The sequence below is a fragment of the Netta rufina genome (assembly GCF_964035555.1).
Source record: "Netta rufina genome assembly, chromosome: 21".
Taxonomy (NCBI): Eukaryota; Metazoa; Chordata; class Aves; order Anseriformes; family Anatidae; genus Netta; species Netta rufina.
Genome location: NC_140145.1, coordinates 3,669,432 through 3,687,487, shown reverse-complemented (window position 1 = coordinate 3,687,487; position 18,056 = coordinate 3,669,432). Strand labels below are relative to the sequence as shown.

General features: G+C 48.5%; 1 protein-coding gene across 1 annotated transcript; it reads left to right on the top strand.

The window, feature by feature from the left end:
• Positions 1-685: 685 nt before the first annotated feature.
• RCC1L (RCC1 like) lies at positions 686-17,658 on the top strand. Its single transcript, XM_084299400.1, has 11 exons — positions 686-1,012; positions 1,596-1,725; positions 4,069-4,197; positions 5,074-5,140; positions 6,240-6,291; positions 8,653-8,737; positions 9,678-9,859; positions 12,060-12,144; positions 13,206-13,379; positions 14,731-14,816; positions 16,423-17,658. Exons 1-11 carry the CDS (start codon positions 716-718, stop codon positions 16,498-16,500), a joined length of 1,365 nt encoding a protein of 454 aa, XP_084155526.1. The 5' UTR covers positions 686-715; the 3' UTR covers positions 16,501-17,658.
• Positions 17,659-18,056: the final 398 nt, after the last annotated feature.

Here is an 18,056-nt window from a genome sequence, read left to right as displayed (position 1 = left end):
TGCTGCTCAGCAGCGCCCAGCCCAGCCTTCTGTCCGCCTCACAGCCCTGGGGCTGCCATGCTGGGGGGCCGGCAGCCATCATAGGGTGGCCTGACAGTGCAGGGAGCAGTGCTGGGAGAGCACCACATGGAGCACAACACTAGGACTATGTGTGGGTGACACCACACCCAGCCGTACCAGCTATGTTGAGCTTGGGTTTGCATGTCATTTGGGATCCCCATTTTTGCTGGGGGCCCATCCTGTGTGAAGGGTCTTGCTCTCTACAACTGCCTGAAAGGAAGGGGTGGGGAGCTGGGGTTTGGCTGCTTCTCGTAGATAACCAGTGATAGGACATGAGGGAATGGCCTCAAGTTGTGCCAGGGGAGGCTTAGGTTGGAAATGAGGAGACATTTCTGCTCAGAAAGAGCAGACAGGCACTGGGATGGATTGCCGGGCGAGGTGGTGGAGTCACCATCCCTGGTGGTGTTCAAGGGACGGCTGGACATGGTGCTTGGGGACATGGTTTAGTGGTGACACTGGTGCATGGCGGTGCTTGGAGCAGACGATTTTGAAGCCCTTTTCCAACCCTGATGATTGTAGGATTCCCTGCCGGCCGCCATGGCCGCTTTAAGGCAGGCATCGCCTCCATAGGGCGGGACAGCGCCGCTCATGGCGCACGCGCAGAGGGGCGGCGGGTGAGGGGGCGACAAAATGGCGGCGGGCGCCTGAGGTGGCGATGGCGGCGCTGAGGCGGGCGCTGAGCGGGGCCTGGCGGCCGCCGCCTCCTCCCTCCCACCGCGGCTTTGCCCGGCCGGCGGGGCCGCCGAGCTCCCGGCAGCTGCGGGAGGCCGACGAGGCGGCCCCGGTGTTCCAGTACGCGGGGAAGGCGGCGCGGCGCCGGGGCCGCGTCTTCGTCTGGGGCTTCTGCCTGGCGGGCGCCCTGGGCGTCCCCAGCTTCGTGAGGCCGGACGCGGGCTGGAAGCGGCCACGGCGGGTGCAGCCGACCCCGTACCGGCTGGAGACGGACGGCAAGGTGCCGGGGGGGCTCTGTCGCGACAGGCGATACGGCCGTGGGCGGGCCTGTGTGCCCCCGACAGGCCCCTGTTAGCAGGAGGGGGGTTGGTTGTCGCAGCAGAAGGTTTCGATACCTTTTTGGGGTTCTTTGAGGGAAAGTAGAAGCTCCTGCTGTATTTACTGTGTTTTTGTCTCCGTGCGTCAGGGCTTGTGCTCTGCTGGCCGGCTGGAGGCAGGGCAAATGGCTGGGCCTCGGGCAAATAGAGCAACGTGGGGCTGTTATCCCATAGTATTTTCCCTTTTTATTATTTAAATCTCCCGATGTGGGTCAGCAAATAGGTTTTGCTGTTGTGTCTGAATGGGTTCAGAAGCAATTGTACAAGCACAAAAGCAAAACACGAAATCACTAACATTAGGCTTGTGATTACACTGTTATGCTAATCACTAAACTTGATTTTTGATCGTTTTCCCAAGGGCCATGAATTTGGGCTGCATTTAGACATGGCTTAAAGAGTTGCTAATGAGAAAACTGTCTGGAGTGGGGCTTGTTTTCCTAAACAGTATTTTATTGATGAAGGTTATGCTTTTGTTTGCCTTCAAAGATCACCTCTGCTGCCTGTGGCTATGGATTCACGCTGCTGTCCTCTAACACCACTGATATCACCAAAGTGTGGGGCATGGGGCTGAACAAGGACTCCCAGCTTGGATTTCAGAGGAGCATAAGAGACAGAAGTAAGGATTGAGGTCCTGTAAGGACTGATGGGGTGGCACTGCAGGATACATGTGGCATGGGTCACGGGCATGGAAACGTTCATGGGGTGATGCAGACCACAGGGCCATACTTCTCTTTAAATGTATATATCTTTTTAATATGGCTGTTGTTTTCACTGTAACTGTGTAAGAGATACATCTGTTCTACGCATTATACTTGTGTCCTTGCTTGGCTATAACTGAAGTGGAAGCAGCTTTTCTGCAGAAGTGCATGTTTGCAGGTTAGGGTGCTGCTTTGAGTCCGTAGTTTGATAGTGGGCTCATTAATAAAATGGTGCTGGCAAGATGGTTTGCTCAGTTCTGTTGCTTTTGGATCTCTGAACTAACTCTCTCCCACAAAAGTCTTCTGGCAAAGTCAGTGGAGACTTGTGAAGCTGTAGGTTTTCTTTTTTTTTGTTTTAATACAAAATTGCATTTTGAAGGAAAAACACTTTATTCAGGTATTTGGTCTTACAAGCTCTCAAATATATGTGAGAAGATGGTTTCTGTGCAGAAAACCATTTATTTCCTTTTTATGCCTTGTAAGAGCCTAATCCATCAAGGTATGGTGTGTCTTTTATGGGCAAAAGGTTAAATGTTCTAGCAAACCAAAAGAAAATGATTGTTGCTATGGAGGATGCTGAAGCTTACAGTGGGCCTCCTGTGTATTACTGCTAGAATCCTGTATAGATTTCCAAGAGTCTGCATGTGCAGCAGATGTGTGTGGCTTAAACAGCAACTGGAAAATGATGGGACCACAGGAACCTCCATTTGGTTTTGCTTTTAAAGGTGTTAGCTCTTACTCTGAGTTCTGCACCTGCTCATATATCAGGAGTGTCATTCTCCTGTTTTTCCTCTCATGTATCAATTATTTTTGCTGGAGGATAGAAACAGGTTAAATAGCTATGCAGTTAAAGCCCAAAGTAAGGGAATGTGCAGTGTTTGAGAGCTGTTGAAAGCGATTTGCAGAGCAGTGGGATTGCTGCTGCTCCTTATTTAACTTCTCTCAGACAGGCTTCCTTTTGGATAAGTTGCTTGTTACTTGGTTTTGCAAACCTGGTTTGTTACCTGCTTGTTCTAATGCCATGTCTGTGTAGAGCTGTTTCCAGGAGAACTTACAACACACCAGCTTCCAGGCCATTGTATTTCATGGTCTAACTTCAGCTGTTTCTAAGCTAAACTACTTATATTTTATGCTAGCCATTCCCTGCCTTAGCCACTTTGTTCCTTTTCCTCCGAGATCCTTCAGATATTATCAGTGATGGCACTGAGTTCATTACCACAGATCCCAGTAGCTTGCTGGCTTGACTGGAAGGAACAGGGAGGAAGAGAGAGAAGGAAAAGTTCTCTTGCTTTGTGATGTCTGTGTCTCTTTAGACACGTACAGACCTTGCTGTCTTTTCCTCCCTGCTGCATTGTGTGCCAGGCCACTTGCAAACAGCCAGTTGTGACCCCTCTCCTCACATCCAGTAGCGTCCTACTGTAAGAGTAGTGTAGGTGTTCTGTTTCTTTTTCTAATTGAAGGCGGTGAGAACTAGTTAAAATGCTGCTACATGGGAGCAGAATGCTGCGTCAGGTCTTCTGGGATTTGCTTTCACTTGTTCAAGTGGTTTTCTTTGATATCAAAGCTTTTTATCTCACCTTAACCTTTTGCCAAATACTGATTCTGTTTTGCTGTTCTTTTTTTTCCCCAGTTGACCATAACTGATTGCATATTCTTCAGGTTACTAAATCTGCTTGGAGTAGAGCCTGTCATTTCCTTTCTTAAACCTTAGATCTCTTATCCCTCATGGAGCCCTGCTTGTTAATGTTTCTTGCGTGCCTGTTTCTGAAAGGGCCTTTAATCTGCTGTTCTTTAAATATGAAGCCCTAAGATTTTTTGGTTGCCTTTCATGCTGTCTTTTTGTGGTTGCTGATATTATACCTTGTTTGCAGTATCCCCAGTTGTACAGAGCACTTTAGTTTGTGCTTAGTGTTAGGCTTTCTAGTAATCCAGCTTTATTCACCAAAGTGGTTGAACATATGTCTGAAAGCCTCAGTTTCCCAGTTCTGGCCACCTGAAGCCTTAATATGGTTCAGTCTCTAGGATTTTTGATTAGGCTACGATTCCTGGCTTCAGTCATCACTGTTTTGTGTTTTTTTAACCTCTTCCTCCCAGTGGTGAATATCAGTTGCCATTTTACTTGTTTAGCATCCTGGCTTTCTAAAATACGTCTGCTTTTGTAACAACATAGGGATCAGTTTGTGTATGGAGGATGTAATCAACAAATATTTGATGAATTTGGTTTATAGAACTGACTTCCTAATTTTTCTCTATTCCTTAAGCTAAAGGCTACGAGTATGTCTTGGAACCATCTCCAATTCCGTTACCACTGGAGAAGCCACAGCAGACTCGAGTCTTGCAGGTGTCCTGCGGGAGAGCCCATTCCCTGATCCTGACGGACAGTGAAGGAGGTATGGGATCGCCTGTGCTGGTGACAAGGGATGCCTGACTGTGCTTTCATTTAAAAAAATCTGAGAAGGATTGCCTTATATCCTCGAGAACTAGACCCCAGATGAGCTGTTGCACTGTAAATGTGGTGCAGGTAGCTGCTGGCCTTTGTGCGATTGCTCCTAGGAGGGAGAGGCCTCAGCTGATAACCAGGTGTTGAGCTCTGCATGCTGTTTGGCTCAAGCTGTAAACGTGTTGGATGCTTTTTTGCTACAAGTATTGCAAAATACGGTTTGTTTATTTAGCCCCAGGCCTCGTTTAAGTGTAGGCTATTTGTCTCGTTCGGGCAGATGTGTTCTTGAACTCTGTTTTGGATGGCTATGCCAATAGTTGTGTGTTACTTTCCCTGTGAAGCCCCTGAGTGCTGCATTTATAAAAGCCGTGAATTAATAGGCCTTCGTACAGAAGATCTGCTTTGTGAATTGGCTTTCCATGTCTCTGGTAATTCTGGTGCAGCGGCTTCAGCACCGCACACAGCAATCCAGTGCTGCTTATCGCTGGGTGAGCTGGCTGCCTGAATGCTCCTGTGGGAGGCTGTTCTATTTCGGAGTCTCCTTGGTAACGGCAGATTGAACGAGGCAATTAGTGAAGAACAGCCACTGGGCTCCAGGTACTGCCCCGTGCCTGCAGCACTACCGCCTGGATATTGTTGGCTAAAATGGCTTTGGGCACTTGAATTTAAGTGGACTTGCTTTGAAGAAAGCTTATGCCAATTTTTACAGTACTGTGTTTGATCTTTTGTGCTGAGAACCTCATGAAAATATTCTGTGTACCTGCAAAGAAGCTTTCATGAGGCTGGGCAATAATAAAAACTCATGCATTTTATTACTGTTTTTCAGTCTTCACCATGGGAAACAATTCTTACGGACAGTGTGGTCGGAAGATTGTTGAAGATGAAATTTACAGGTGAGAATTCAAAGAATCTGATCTTTCTTAATGTTAAAAACATTATTGCATGAAAATAACCCTTCAGTAAAACCTGGAGGTAGGAAAAGTCTGGTGGTACAAGGATACTGTTCAAGATTAAAGAGTCTGAGAACAGGCTTTTATGCTGCAGGCATCATACAAAGAGCCTGGCTTTAAACCCAAGCTGGGCACGAGTGCTCTTCTGACCATGTTCATAAAATAGAACAAGCTGTCGGCATCTGACAGTTTTCACAGGGCATAGCGAGGAAAACCCAACCTTTGTAACTAGCCCGAGGTAGTCAGTGTTAGTAGACCTTTTTCCCTTTAGCCTCTCAGAGGGGTGCGCAAGTGCTGTTTCTGAGGGCATTAGAAATGCTATGTAATGATGAAAGAACCCTTTTACTGAGTCTCTTTGCTGTAACTGTTTGAATCTGTACTGCTTTTCCTTTGTAGTGTTTTTGCGGGCTACACCAAAGCATATGCTCAAAATACTTGATAAGACGCTAGTGATGCAAGCGGGTAGTGGGAATATGTTGAAAGTTACTGATTCCCTGGCAAGGCCTAAAGGAGATCTTGCTGGTTGCTCTTAAATCCTCAAGACTTGGCCTGTAGAGTTTAAGAAAATAGCTGTAGTTTAGCCAGCTCTTTTTCACCTGGATACGGGAATTTAGTCAGTTGGGTTGTTCAGAATTCCTCTTTGTATGAAAGAGTAAAATGAATGCTGATGCTGCTTTGTTCGTGCTCTGGGGTTTAAATCTGGTCAGTCTGTAATTCAGCGTAGTGCTGTATAGGCGCTGCAGTATTACTGAATGTCTGTGCTCATTCCAGACTAGGGAAGGTGTTTGAGGGCTGCTCGCACCCCCAATTCCCCTAAAAGATTATATTTAAGTAGTGACAGTTCTTAACTTCTTAAAGAGGAGAATGAATTTTAGAGTGGAACTGTGCTTTCTGAATATATAAGAATGTGAAAGAATCTCTCTTGTCCTAGTGAAGTGGCTTTCAGTGAAGTCAGGTCTGCTTTCACGCTAACCAGTTGCAGTCCTCTGAATTCTGCTGTGTTGCCTTTTCTCTTGGTTGTTGTTTGTTTGGTGGTGTCCAGCGAAAGCCATTTGATTCATCAGCTGAATGATTTTGACAGCAGAGTTGTCCAGGTAAGAGGAACTTCTGAACCTAATTTTGAAGGTGGGTTGAAACCTGACTGAATGGCTGGTCCGGAGGGCAGTGGGCAGTGGCACCAAGGGCTGATAATCCCCGTGTACTTAAGATTCGGCACTGGGCCCCATCCTGTGCACCAGCTTTGTTAATGGTTTGGAGGATGGGGTGTTGTAGTGGGTTTACGTGGCAAGGTTTTGGTAGCAGGGAGCCATAGGGGTGGTTTCTGTGAGAAAGATCTAGAAGCTGCCCCATGTTTGGGAAGGGCCCCATTGTTTTCCAGATCCGAGCCAATAAGCGATGTTGTTTTGCGCCTCTGTGAGAGCATATTTAAGACAGGGAAAAAAACGCTGCGCCACACAGCAGCCGGGAGAGTGAGAGGAGCGAGGAACAGCCTTGCGCCAAGGTCAGTGTAGAAGGAGGGGGAGAGGTGCTCCAGGCGCCGGAGCAGAAGTCCCCTGCGGCCTGTGGTGAGGACCATGGTGAAGCAGGATGTCCCCCTGCAGCCCATGGAGTACCACGGTGGAGCAGGGTTCCACGCTGCAGCCCGTGGAGGAGACCACGGTGGAGCAGGTGGCCCTGCACCGATGGAGGCTGCCGCCTGTGGAAGACCCCTGCCGGAGCAGATTCCGGGCCGGACCTGTAGCCCGTGGAGAGGAGCCCACGCAGGAGCAGGTGACCCGGCAGGAGCTGCTGCCCGTAGGGGAGCCAGGTTGGAGCAGTTTTCTCCTGAGGGATGGACCCCGTGGTACGGACCCATATCTGGGGCAGTTCTGGAAGAGCTGCTGCCTGTGGGAAGCCCACGCCGGATCAGTTCATCAAGGACTGCATCCCGTGGGTGGGACCCCACAGCACAGGGGACGAGAGTGACCGAGAAGGAGCGGCAGAGAAGAAGTGCTGTAGACTGACCATAACCCCCATTCCCCCGTTCCCCTGCGCCGCTCGGGGGGAGGAGGTGGAAGAGGGTGGATGGGGGGAAGGTGCTTTTGTTTTTTTTTCCTTTGTTTTCTCACTTCTCTCGCTTGTTAGTTGTAGGCAATAAATCTTACTATCTCCTTATGCCGAGTCTGTTTTGCCCGTTACAATAATTATTGCGTGATTTTCTCGTCCTTATCTCAATCCTTGAGCCCTTTTCACATATTTTCTCCCCATTCCTCTTTGAGGAGGGGGAGTGAGAGAGCGGCTGTGGTGGAGCTCGGCTGCCCACTCGAGCGGAACCACGACAGGTGTGCTTTCTGCAGGTTTGCAGATGACACCAAGATGGGAGGAGCACCAGAGGTTGTGTTGCCATCCAGATGGCCACAGACAAGCTGGAGAAATGGGCTGGCAGCAGCCTCCTGCAGGGCCCTGCCTCAGGAGGAACAGCCACTGGGACTGACTGACTGGGGAGCAGCTTGGCAGAAAAGGCTGTGGGAGTCCTGGTCACTTGGCAACTGCTTTATTTTGAGTTTTGCCTTCCTCATGGCAAAAGTGAACTGCGAGACCTGCTTAGGGATTGCAGAGCAGTGTATGTACCACCGATTCTTCGCACTGCTGCAGCACTTCCAGGCACAGGAGACGTTCGCTAGTATGACTGGGCAGCTGTAACAGTGCTTTGTGGGCACATTGCTCCTGGGCCAGGCAGTCTCCTCAAAGGCAAGGATTTAGGTCAGCACTATGAGAGTCCACCGTGGTACACCTTAGTTATGTTTAGATTTGGGCTCATAAACTTCTGTTTATGCTCTTTATGGCTTTTTAAGGGGAGTTGAGTAAACGGTACCTGTTCGTACTTTCACAGCACCTACATGTTTAAAATTCTTGGTAGTCAATCTCTTAATTTGTGGATTAACCCCTGCAATCATTGGCTAATGTTTAGGCTCTGTTCCTGAAGATGTAGGCTTTAACTTAAGCCAGGCCTGTGGCAGACATGATTGCTGGTTCCATGTAAATGTCCATTTGAGAACAGATGTGTTCTTAGAGCGCTCGCGTGGCAGGGGATCAATGGCAGTTTGTAGCTGGAACTGGGAGCCACGTGGTAGCGCTCTGGGGAGGAAGGGAGAGCACTTATTTATTCTTTACTGCTCTGTTACGTTGCACTGCTGAATTGAGCTTTCTGTTAACCAAGCCTTGTTTTGGATCTGAGACCAAGTCAGCTGCAGCATCACTTTCCACGAAGAAAATTCTGTTTATTGTGCCATCTCATGCTGTTCATAGCTTTCCCTGTCTGTAGAGCCATTGGATGTGCAGGGAAAGGTCACAAATCTGTGCTGCCAGACATTGTAGAGGTTCATTGCTCAATTTGTCTGCCTGTAATGCTTCATTAAATCAATTCTGAACACGGGACCTTTCCTGACCAGCTCTGGCTTTTTGTTTGTGTGCAGGTTGTGTGTGGCCAGGACCACAGTCTGTTTAGAACCGAGAAAGGCACGGTCTTTGCATGCGGTTGGGGAGCTGATGGACAAACAGGTAGGAGCTGAGCTCAGCTATGCTCTAGTGATTGATGAGTTTAACGAGCTGTCTGCATCCAGAGCTCGTGATGGATGTTGGTCTCCATGTGTGGATGCGAAGGGGTTGGTGTCTCCAGCTGTGTGCAGATGTTCACAATGCTCTTGGGTAGCCGCACAGAGACAAACCAGTTCATTATAGGATGCCATGCTGGCAATCCAAGCATGCATCTAAACACGCAGTCTGAGGAGAACTCTGTATTTACTACCTCAGTTTAGAGGGAATGTGGAAATGGCACACAAAAGTGAGCTCCTTGGTTCTGCGCAGATCTTGCTTCTTGATTCTCATTTCAGGGTCTGTTTTGCTTCCTGCTCAGAGACCTTTGGTGGCTGCTGCTGTCTTAGTATGGGATCTTTGGGCGGGTTCTTGCTGTCAGAGGACTCTTCTAGAGTATTTCCTACTGTTTAGTCCTTCTCCAGCTCCTGAAGCTGGATTCTTCCTGTGGTTTTCTCCTGCAGGCATACCACAGCCCATCCTGTTTGTCATCTGCTTTCTGGCCTCTCATCCAGGCAGCCGTCATGCAGTGTGCTTGCTTCCCAGCATCTTTTGCCACTTCACCTGCTGTTGTCTAAAATGTTGCAGTGTGCTGTTGCTCGTGGTTGTTCTTGCAGAAGACACAGTGCAGCAGCTTTATGAAAGTTTGCCTCTCTCAGGGTAACTGCCTGGATTGGTTAGTGCTCTCAAACTCTTGCAGATGAGAGTCCAGGGCCTAGACTTTTCCAGGTGTGATTGTGTGAAGTTGCTTTGTACTCTAGAGAGTACTAGAGAGCAGATCTGGTGTTTGGGGCTGGTTGTTACAGACAAAGATGAGTGGTCTGTAACGTGACAAAATGTTCCAGTGTGGGCATTAAAGTATTTCTGGAAAAAAAAATCTTGATCACCTCTCTCCTCTTCCTTTCAGGCCTTGGGCACTACAATATCACCAGTGTTCCTACGAAGCTAGGTGGTGACATTGCTGGAGTGAACATCATTCAGGTCTCTTCCTACGGGGACTGCTGTCTGGCTGTCTCAGATAAGGGAGACCTCTTTGGCTGGGGGAATTCCGAGTACTTGCAGCTGGCATCTGTCACAGAAACCACACAGGTCAGTTGGCCTGGGGAGGGTTTACGTGTTTGTTATACTGCGGTTAAAAATGACACATTTCTCCCAGCTCTGTTATTTATTTTTTTATTTGACAGCAGTATAAATCAGTATAAACTAACACCAGTAGCAGGCTGACTTTCCCAGTGCTTATAAAGCCAACCTGTCTGAAATGGTCGTGTAGCTTTAGGGCAGTACGTTAGCTAGCTGGTGACAGGCAGAGGTTTGGCTGACCTCACACCACTTTGTCAGTTACAAAGGAAGAGCACACCCTGTGACCTCATCCCCAGTCTGCTGACTTTGCACCAAGGGAGATCCAGTTTGAGTGTTTGTGCTGGTTTCTGGACAGAAGAAGCAGGATTTTTGGCTGGCTAATCAAGAACTTTGAATGGCCCTGCTTTGAGCAGGGTTTTGGTCCAGATGACCCTTGGAAGTGCCTTCCAACCAGCCCTGGTGGGATTGTGTGGCTCTTTAGAGTCTGACACAGTAAAGGAGCACCTGAACTTCTTCCCCACCACAGAAAGCAACTGATGATAAAAAGGAAGGTGATGAAACAAGACATCTTTGAAAGCGTGCTTCATAGCAGCATTAATTCCCAATACCTTCTGCCTTAAATAATGCTGTAATTGTACCCATCAACTTAAAATTTGAGGTATAAAGGCACCTCAACAAATAGCCAGCCCCAGAAGTGTAGTAACTTGGTTTTTGAGGTTGCTTGTTGAAACCCCACGGACTGGATTGGTTCTCACTCACTGTCAACATTGAGTAGGAAATTCATTGACCATTTATAAACTGGTTCTGTGGCTGTTTTGTTGTAGTTTCTTGGGCACTTATGATGAATATTGAAGGGCAGTAAAGGGGAATTGCCTTTTGATTTTTCAGATTTTTGATTTTTTTTTGTGATCTGCAGCATGGAGTATTGGGCTGTTGGCTAGTGTACATGGGGACTACAATCTTGCTACTTGTAAATTATGAACAGAGATTTTTGAGGCACTCTTAAGATCTGTAGAAAGAAGAAAAAGTATATTGCAGAAGAATCTATTGATGGCAGTGTACACAGAGAGTCCTTCTAGCTCTTCAACTGCTTTAATAAACTCTGATCAAGGTTTTGTTGAGACACATAAAGAAAGCAGCTTCTCTGCTGTATTAGTTCCATACTTCATAATGTTGAGCTCTGTGCTGTGGGCCTGAATTTTTCACCAGCTACTTCAGTAGGTTTATAGCTGACTCCTAAACAAATCCCAGTGTTTTGAAGATACGTTTTTTTTTTGTTGTTGTTTTTTTTTTTTTTTGGAGCAAGCTTACATGGGGAAAGAACATAGTGCTGACTTGACTCTAAGTGTTGCGGTACTGAGGTCATTAGGCAGATGGTCTCCTAGAGGCAGTGCAGAAAACAGTCAGAGAATTCATAATACTCAGTATTCGTGGCAGAAGGCTAAGAGAAGGCAATTGCATTAGTGTGGCTGTTATTAAATAGGTACCTTTGTGTCCCCTGCTACTCCTGACCTACCCTTACTGTAGGGCTAATTGCTGGGACCCAGGAGGCCTGAGGACAGTGGCCAGGTTAAGCAGCGCAGCACCTTCCTGGCTGCGTGCTCCCAGCTGAGGTCGGGGAGGTCTGAGGCAAATGAGTGGCATGCCTGCCAAAGCTGGGGTTTTAGGTACCACATAAATAACATCCAAATTGTGAAAGCGCAGAGCTGGGTGCTACCTGTGATGTCTGAGGTCACTGTCTACACCTGGCAAGCTCTGTAGGTTTCTGTTGTACCCAACCCTACTGAATAAGACTGATATTCTTTGAGTGGCTTTCCTTGGTGTGTTCAGAAATGCTGCTGCAGAGCATTTCAGTGACTTTGCCCACTGGGAGGCTGTGGCAGGGTGGTCTTGTACTGACGGTGGTGCTGTGTGACCTGCAGAGCCGGGGACACCAGCAGGCCTTAAGTGCTCCCAGCTTTGCTGCCCTGCGTAGGCTTTCTGCTGGGTAGCTATTTCTGGTGTCTGCACTCTCAACCTTAATGAATTTCATGTAGTTCTTTTAGTCTTGGGACTTGCATTCGTTCTGTTATTCAGGCAGCAAAGGCTGTCTGCATTTAAGTTGTCAGTGTATGCGAGCTCTTACCACAACCAGAGGACAAGTTAAAAATGTATGTCTTGTTTCCAGTTTAGTACTTTGTCTGTAATAATGCTTTGCAACCTCCTGCAGGTCAGCGTTCCCAGGCACTTGCCGTTCAAGATCGGGAAGATAAAGGAGGCTGCGTGTGGAGGGACGGGCAATGCTGTGCTGACAGGTGAGGTTGCTTCCACAATTGTGCTCCTTAACGCAGGGCCCCGCAGTGGGTGGGCTGTAACTTACTGGAGCAGGCATCTTGCTCACTGGAAGCAGGGCTTGCTGCCTGTGCGAGGAGAGCTGGGGGACTGAGATCACTGTGGTTAAAAACATTCTGGAGAGGCTCTGCACAAGCCATGGAGCGTCTCTTCTAGCCTGTGCTGGTGGGAAGTGTGTGTGTGCTGTTGGTGGTGCTTACGCAAGCTAGGAGAGCATGGTCACTGCCTGCTGCTCTGATCCCTTGTTTTCTCATCACATGGGCCCTGTGTGGCCTGTATGAAGATGAATATAGGAAGGAAGGCAACGCTTGAGAGGGAGAACATCCCTTCAGACTCAGTATAAGTCTGACAAGTAAATAAACCTTGATAAACCAGGCTGGAAAGCAGAGGGTTCTGAGGACAGTGAAACTGCAGCAGGTTTCTTATGGAATAGTTTTGGGGATTGCCAGTGTTGCACAGCTTGAAAGTCGCTGAATAAGGGATTGAGGGAAAGGATCCTACTAGTTTGAGGAAGGATCCTCTTGATGAAGAGGTTCCTCTATACGGTGCTGTTGCTGTGATGACGTGGGAGCTGCTAGCATGAAGGCAGTGGGGCTGGCAGTCGTAGCAACTTCCTCTGTCTTACGCTGTCCAACTGCTGCCTTTCCCAGGCACCCAGCTGGAGGCAGAACGCCAGGCAGGGCGACCAGCCTGCCGCTGCTTTGGCTGTGCCTCAAAGGAGAAAGCAGTGATAATAAAACACTCAGCCTCCAGCTGAAGTATTTTATCCAGTCTGCACTATGTTGGCACTTTTCCCCCATGAAAGTTTTGCCCATGAAGCTTGACTGGCTTACACAGCTTAGAAAAAAAATAAATGAAGGCATTTGGATGGCAATGTGTTGTTTTATACTTTTAAATGTTCAGAAGGAGTTAGTCAGCTGTAGGAGAAAGGATAGCATACCTTTGGATCTGATGAACTTTTGGTTGTGGTGTGAATTTCACAAGCGCAGACGTTCTTACAGAATTCCTTCTTATTGTGATGCAGAAGAAGGAAATGTTTTTGTCTGGGGATATGGAATTCTTGGGAAAGGACCAAACCTAACAGAAACAGCGGTGCCAGAGATGATCCCGCCCAGCCTCTTTGGCTGGTCAGACTTGAATCCGGACGTCCGCGTTGCTCATGTTCGCTGTGGACTCAGCCAATTTGCAGCACTTACAAGTAAGTTTCTACTTCTGCTGTCAAGAGAAAGTCACGTGGCTATATTATTGGCAGCTTTGAAAGCTAAAAAGTCTTTCTTAAACCACACTGGAACGCAGCAGGAGGGACAGGCAGCATGTTCTCAGTTGGCAGCATGGTCTCTAAGCATAGGTGCTGCTGTGATTGAGCTCATTACAATGTGAATGTAGGGCTCTTACCTACTTGTCACTTCTAGGACTGGCTTAAAAGAATAACACTTTCTTAAATAAGCCCTAATACCAAAAAAAAAACCAAAAAACCACCCTCAAACAGGAAACCCAGGAAGGTTTTTTAATTTCCTTGTACAGAGTAAGTCAGTCAGTTACACTTCAGCAGCAAGAGGAGTACATGTGATAAATGGGCAAGGTAAAACTGAGTCTAAATCAGGGGGAGATGTTGGGGTTTCTAGCCCCCTCACCAATTCAGTTAGCAATCTCAGGTGGAAGACCTACATGTCTAGTATGCTAAGGGTAGGGCAGTATAGTATGTACACGGTGCATTTGCCTGTCTCTAAAGGAAGTTCTGAATGTGAAGGTCACTTAAAGATGGGCAGCAGGGGGCAGCAACACAGAGAGCCCGTGTACTTGTTAGCAGAAGCAATAGCTGGCTCATGAGAAGTGCTGGGTGCCGATGTGCTTGGTCCTTGTTGGGGAAGATGTGGGTGTGACGCTGAGTCTGGTCACAGGCTGCTTGTAACTGCTGTCCCCTGTGAGCCAGGAAGAGTTACACTCTAGGTGGTACTGGTGTTCTGGGTTTAGCTGTCTGTGCTGTGCAGCTGATTTGCACACTTCTGAGATCTGTGTGCTGAGAGGCCTAACAAATGCTCTCTCTCCAATACAGCTGAATACAAGACTCTTTTCCCCAGCTACCGTTAGGTCACTTCTGTCAGGCAGCTGAACAACCCGTGTCCAGGTGATGGCTTGGGGCAGATTTCACTGCCTTGCTTACTGATAGCTTATTGGGGTCAGTTCTAATTGTTTAATTTCCAGTGCAATTCATTCACTTCTACAAATGATTGCCTGGAATCTCTTCTGCTGCATTCTTTCTTCAAATAAAATTCCAAAACAAGAGCTGTAAGAAGGGAAGGCAAAGGCAGACTTATGCTCAGTTTGCTACTTGTCCTGCTCATTAGCCATCGCTTTCCCCAAGCACAAGCACATTTATTATGCTTGGAACTGAACTTCAGGGCTTTCATGCTGCGTGTATAACTCTTTATACTCCCAGCAGCACTGTAGCCACACTTGCCAACATCACAAATAGGGCAGTCTCATTTAAAAAAAAAAAAAAAAAAGGGACTATTTTCATTCTTTTTTCTTCTCTTCTCTCTACATAGACAGAGGAGAACTCTTTGTATGGGGCAAGAATCTAAGAGGGTGCCTGGGAATTGGAAGAATGGAAGACCAGTATTTCCCATGGAGGGTAAGGATTAAGACCCAGCGTGTACTTCTTAGCGAACCTTTGTTATACTGAGGCTGAGAAACATTTGCTGCATAGTTTGAAGTAATTTTGGAAGAAGTAGAAACCTCAGATAACTGTAGGACTGCTTTCTTTTCCAGAGATCCTTGCCTAGTGTGCTCTAGGGGTGGAGGTGTTCAGTAAACTTGAGTCTTCTGGTTCTGCTCTTTCAGTATAGATTTCAGATCCCAAAGCAAGGCCTGGTGCTGTGCCATCACTCCTGAACCACAGGAATGGCTTCTTCCTCATGTCCCCAGCCTGACTGCCTCTTCCCTTCCCCTCTGACCTGCACTTATTTCTGTGCATACTGCAAAGAAAACTGCCAGCGTTGGTTACCTGTGACCTGTAAGATTTGTGTTACACGTGTTTTGGTCGTGGCAGTCAGGCTGTGCTGGCAGCAGGACCAACTAGCAGCGGGCTGCCTGGCCCTGCTCCTCTTCCAAGCCATGTGTCTGTGGCGGTGGGTCACTGGGCTGCCTGGAGTTATAGCAGGAGCCACTGAGCTGTTTTCGTAGCTGGTCCGCAGTGCTTCCAGTTCCACTCCCTTCTCTCGGTTGGCTTTGAGAGCTAGACTGGGGGTGTAGGAAAGCTTGGCTCCAGAGTTCAGCGCTCAGCCCAACAGATGTTCCCAGCCTCCACCAGGGGCCACGTAAGAGAGGAGGGAGGCGACCAGTTGGACCATCCTGCAGTCCCCTTCTGTGTGCCTGAACCCGCAGTGGATGTGTTTCTTTGGCATGTGCTCTCCTCCTCTTAAAAAGGAACCCCCAAAGCTATCTCTGGAGCATCTGACTGAAATCACACCGCTGTGGCTGAGCGGGGTCTGACTGTACCACGCACGGCGTGTCCACGTTTCCCGGGGTGGATGCTGAGGGTAGTTCTTCAGCAGCCAGCTCCTCCAGGAGATACCAAAGTACCATTATGGTACAGCGGTGTACCAGAACAAGGGCAGTTACCAGGCTCTTTTCCTGTCAAGTCCCACTCTAGAGCGAGCCATCTCTACTTTCCCTTAGCTCAGAGGAAAAGCTTGCACCTTGCCCTCTGTAGCTTCAGCTTTCCTTGAGCTGTAAGTGTACTTGAAGTGCAAGAAGTGCAGCTGCTCTGGTTGGTGAGCTGGGTCTGCTTAGCAGCAAAGTAAAAACTGCCTGAGGCAAAGCCAAGCTCTTGCATCTCTCCCGTCCTTGCTGATGAGAGAAGAGGCTAATCCTCATGGTGCTTGGGCAGGCCCTCGTCCTCTTGTCTGTATTTTGCTCTGGTCGGTCGTGCTGCTGCTGAGCAGATGGGCTGAGGCTTTGGTCTCCTCACTGGCTGCTGCTGAGATGGTTCTTTCTGTCCTTCCAGAGCTTTGTGCCCTCCTGGGAGGGGGGAAGGGGAATATTTGGCAGCTTGATGCACAGGCACGTCTGGTGCTGGATCTTGCTTTCTCTGGGTTCTCAAGCTGACTAGTCTGTTGATGCAAGTTCCTGTAAAAGCAAGTGGTATATTAAGCAGGAGGGGGAATGAGAAATAGGAAAGAAATACTGGGTGTGAGATACCAGCTTGAGAAATAATCTGCTCTTGTGCTCTGATGCAGGTGACTGTGCCTGGTGAGGTGGTGGACGTTGCATGTGGCGTGGATCACATGGTGAGCATGGTTAAATCTTTCACCTAGCAATGCTGCTGGGCCTCGGCACTGCGCCTTGAAGACGGGGAGCTCAGTGATGAGCGTCTGGGAAAGGAAAACTCGCTCCATGGAGCCGGGCAAGAAGTGACTGTGGGCAGGGACAGCCCCTGCAGTGCCTTGGGGTGCTCTCGTCTCTGCATTGTTGAAACATCCCGACCTGGCTGCGGGAGGGAAGGATGCTCCCTGAGGAGGGCAGCAGTGCACGGAGTGCTCTGGCTGCTTCCTGACAAGCTCCCAAAGAGGCTGAGGCCCAGCCCGCAGCTGGTGCATCCTGTGTGTGAGGATGAAGAGATCTCCCTCAGGGAAGACTGGTGTGAGGTGAAATCTGTAGCACAGGGCATTCGTTTATGGGTGCTTTCCTTGTCACCAGCTCTGGGGTGTCAGCATTGGACTGAGCCAAGCTATTTCCCCAGGGAAAGCTTTACAGTTACTAGTTCTTTATGCAGAAGAAAACTCATTCTGGCTGTTGGAGTCCAGCACAGCTCTGCTCAGCACCCTCCCAGCTGTGCTCTGCCCAGGCTGCTGTTCCCTGTGGAAGCTGGACACAGCCAGAACATGTTTGTCCCACTGGGGGAGTGGGAACTTGTCTGCAGGGGAAAGTGCTGCTGCTGTGGAAGCACAGGCCCAAGGGCAGGGGCCAATCCAGCATCTTTGTTTCCAGCCTACTTCCATAAAGGTCCCTCTGAGCTGCACGTGGGGCTGATGTTCAGGCAGTGGAAATAAGCAGCACTCGCTGTCACATAGTGGTCTCCGTGTGCTGATCACAAACCGCTGCCTTTGATTTTTGGGGAGTCCTGGCAGTCCTCGTCCCTGGGGTTATGGTGGCTCTGAGTTGCAAAGAGCCCCTGGGCTGAGCCTGGCTCTCCTGCAGTGCGTGAGCCTTAGCGGCCTGTAGGCACAGCCTTGTTTCGTGGTGCCTTAGCAGAGGAGTTGTGTTAAGCTCATCTAGGATGCAGTGAGCTAAAGGAGATGGGAAGCAGCAGCTGGGTGTGCCTGCAGCAGGCACTCAGCAAATCTCACACAGAAGTGTGGGACAGTCCTTGTGAAATGCTCCCACCCTCAGGCATAGCTGTGTCAGTTACGTATGGGGTACTCCTGCTTTGTAAAAATAAATTAATAATAATAATAAACATATTTTTTAAAATGTTATTTTTGCAAAATCTAAGCATTTGTTATAAATAAAGTGATTAAGTCTTTGTATCTTTGTTTCTTAATAATGGAAATGTTATTTCACTTCACAGAGGGGCTGCTCTGCCTTGCAGTCTGTGTTTAAACTCAGGCATTTTGGCATGGAGTGGTGTGGCAGGAACTTCTGTCACCTGCGACACCTCCCCCAGGAGGAGCCCTACTGCTGTAGGCCTGTAGCCATGCTCCTGAGGATGCCATATTTAGCTGCATTAGCTGGATTTCTGTACCAAATTGGTTTTGTGGTAGCCTGACCAGAGCTTGGGGCCAAGCTCTGTGCTGAGGCAATAACTTATGGAGGACTTCACATGAACTATCATGAAGGTGAGCCAAAGTTTGCAGTCAACCCTGTCTATGAG

Bases quoted from the DNA above. Each gene is read 5' to 3' on its own strand.
- RCC1L (XM_084299400.1), top strand. From the start codon at position 716: ATGGCGGCGCTGAGGCGGGCGCTGAGCGGGGCCTGGCGGCCGCCGCCT. The intron at 5,141-6,239 runs GTGAGAATTCAA...GGTGGTGTCCAG, and splicing joins GTTGAAGATGAAATTTACAG to CGAAAGCCATTTGATTCATC. The intron at 13,380-14,730 runs GTAAGTTTCTAC...CTCTCTACATAG, and splicing joins CCAATTTGCAGCACTTACAA to ACAGAGGAGAACTCTTTGTA.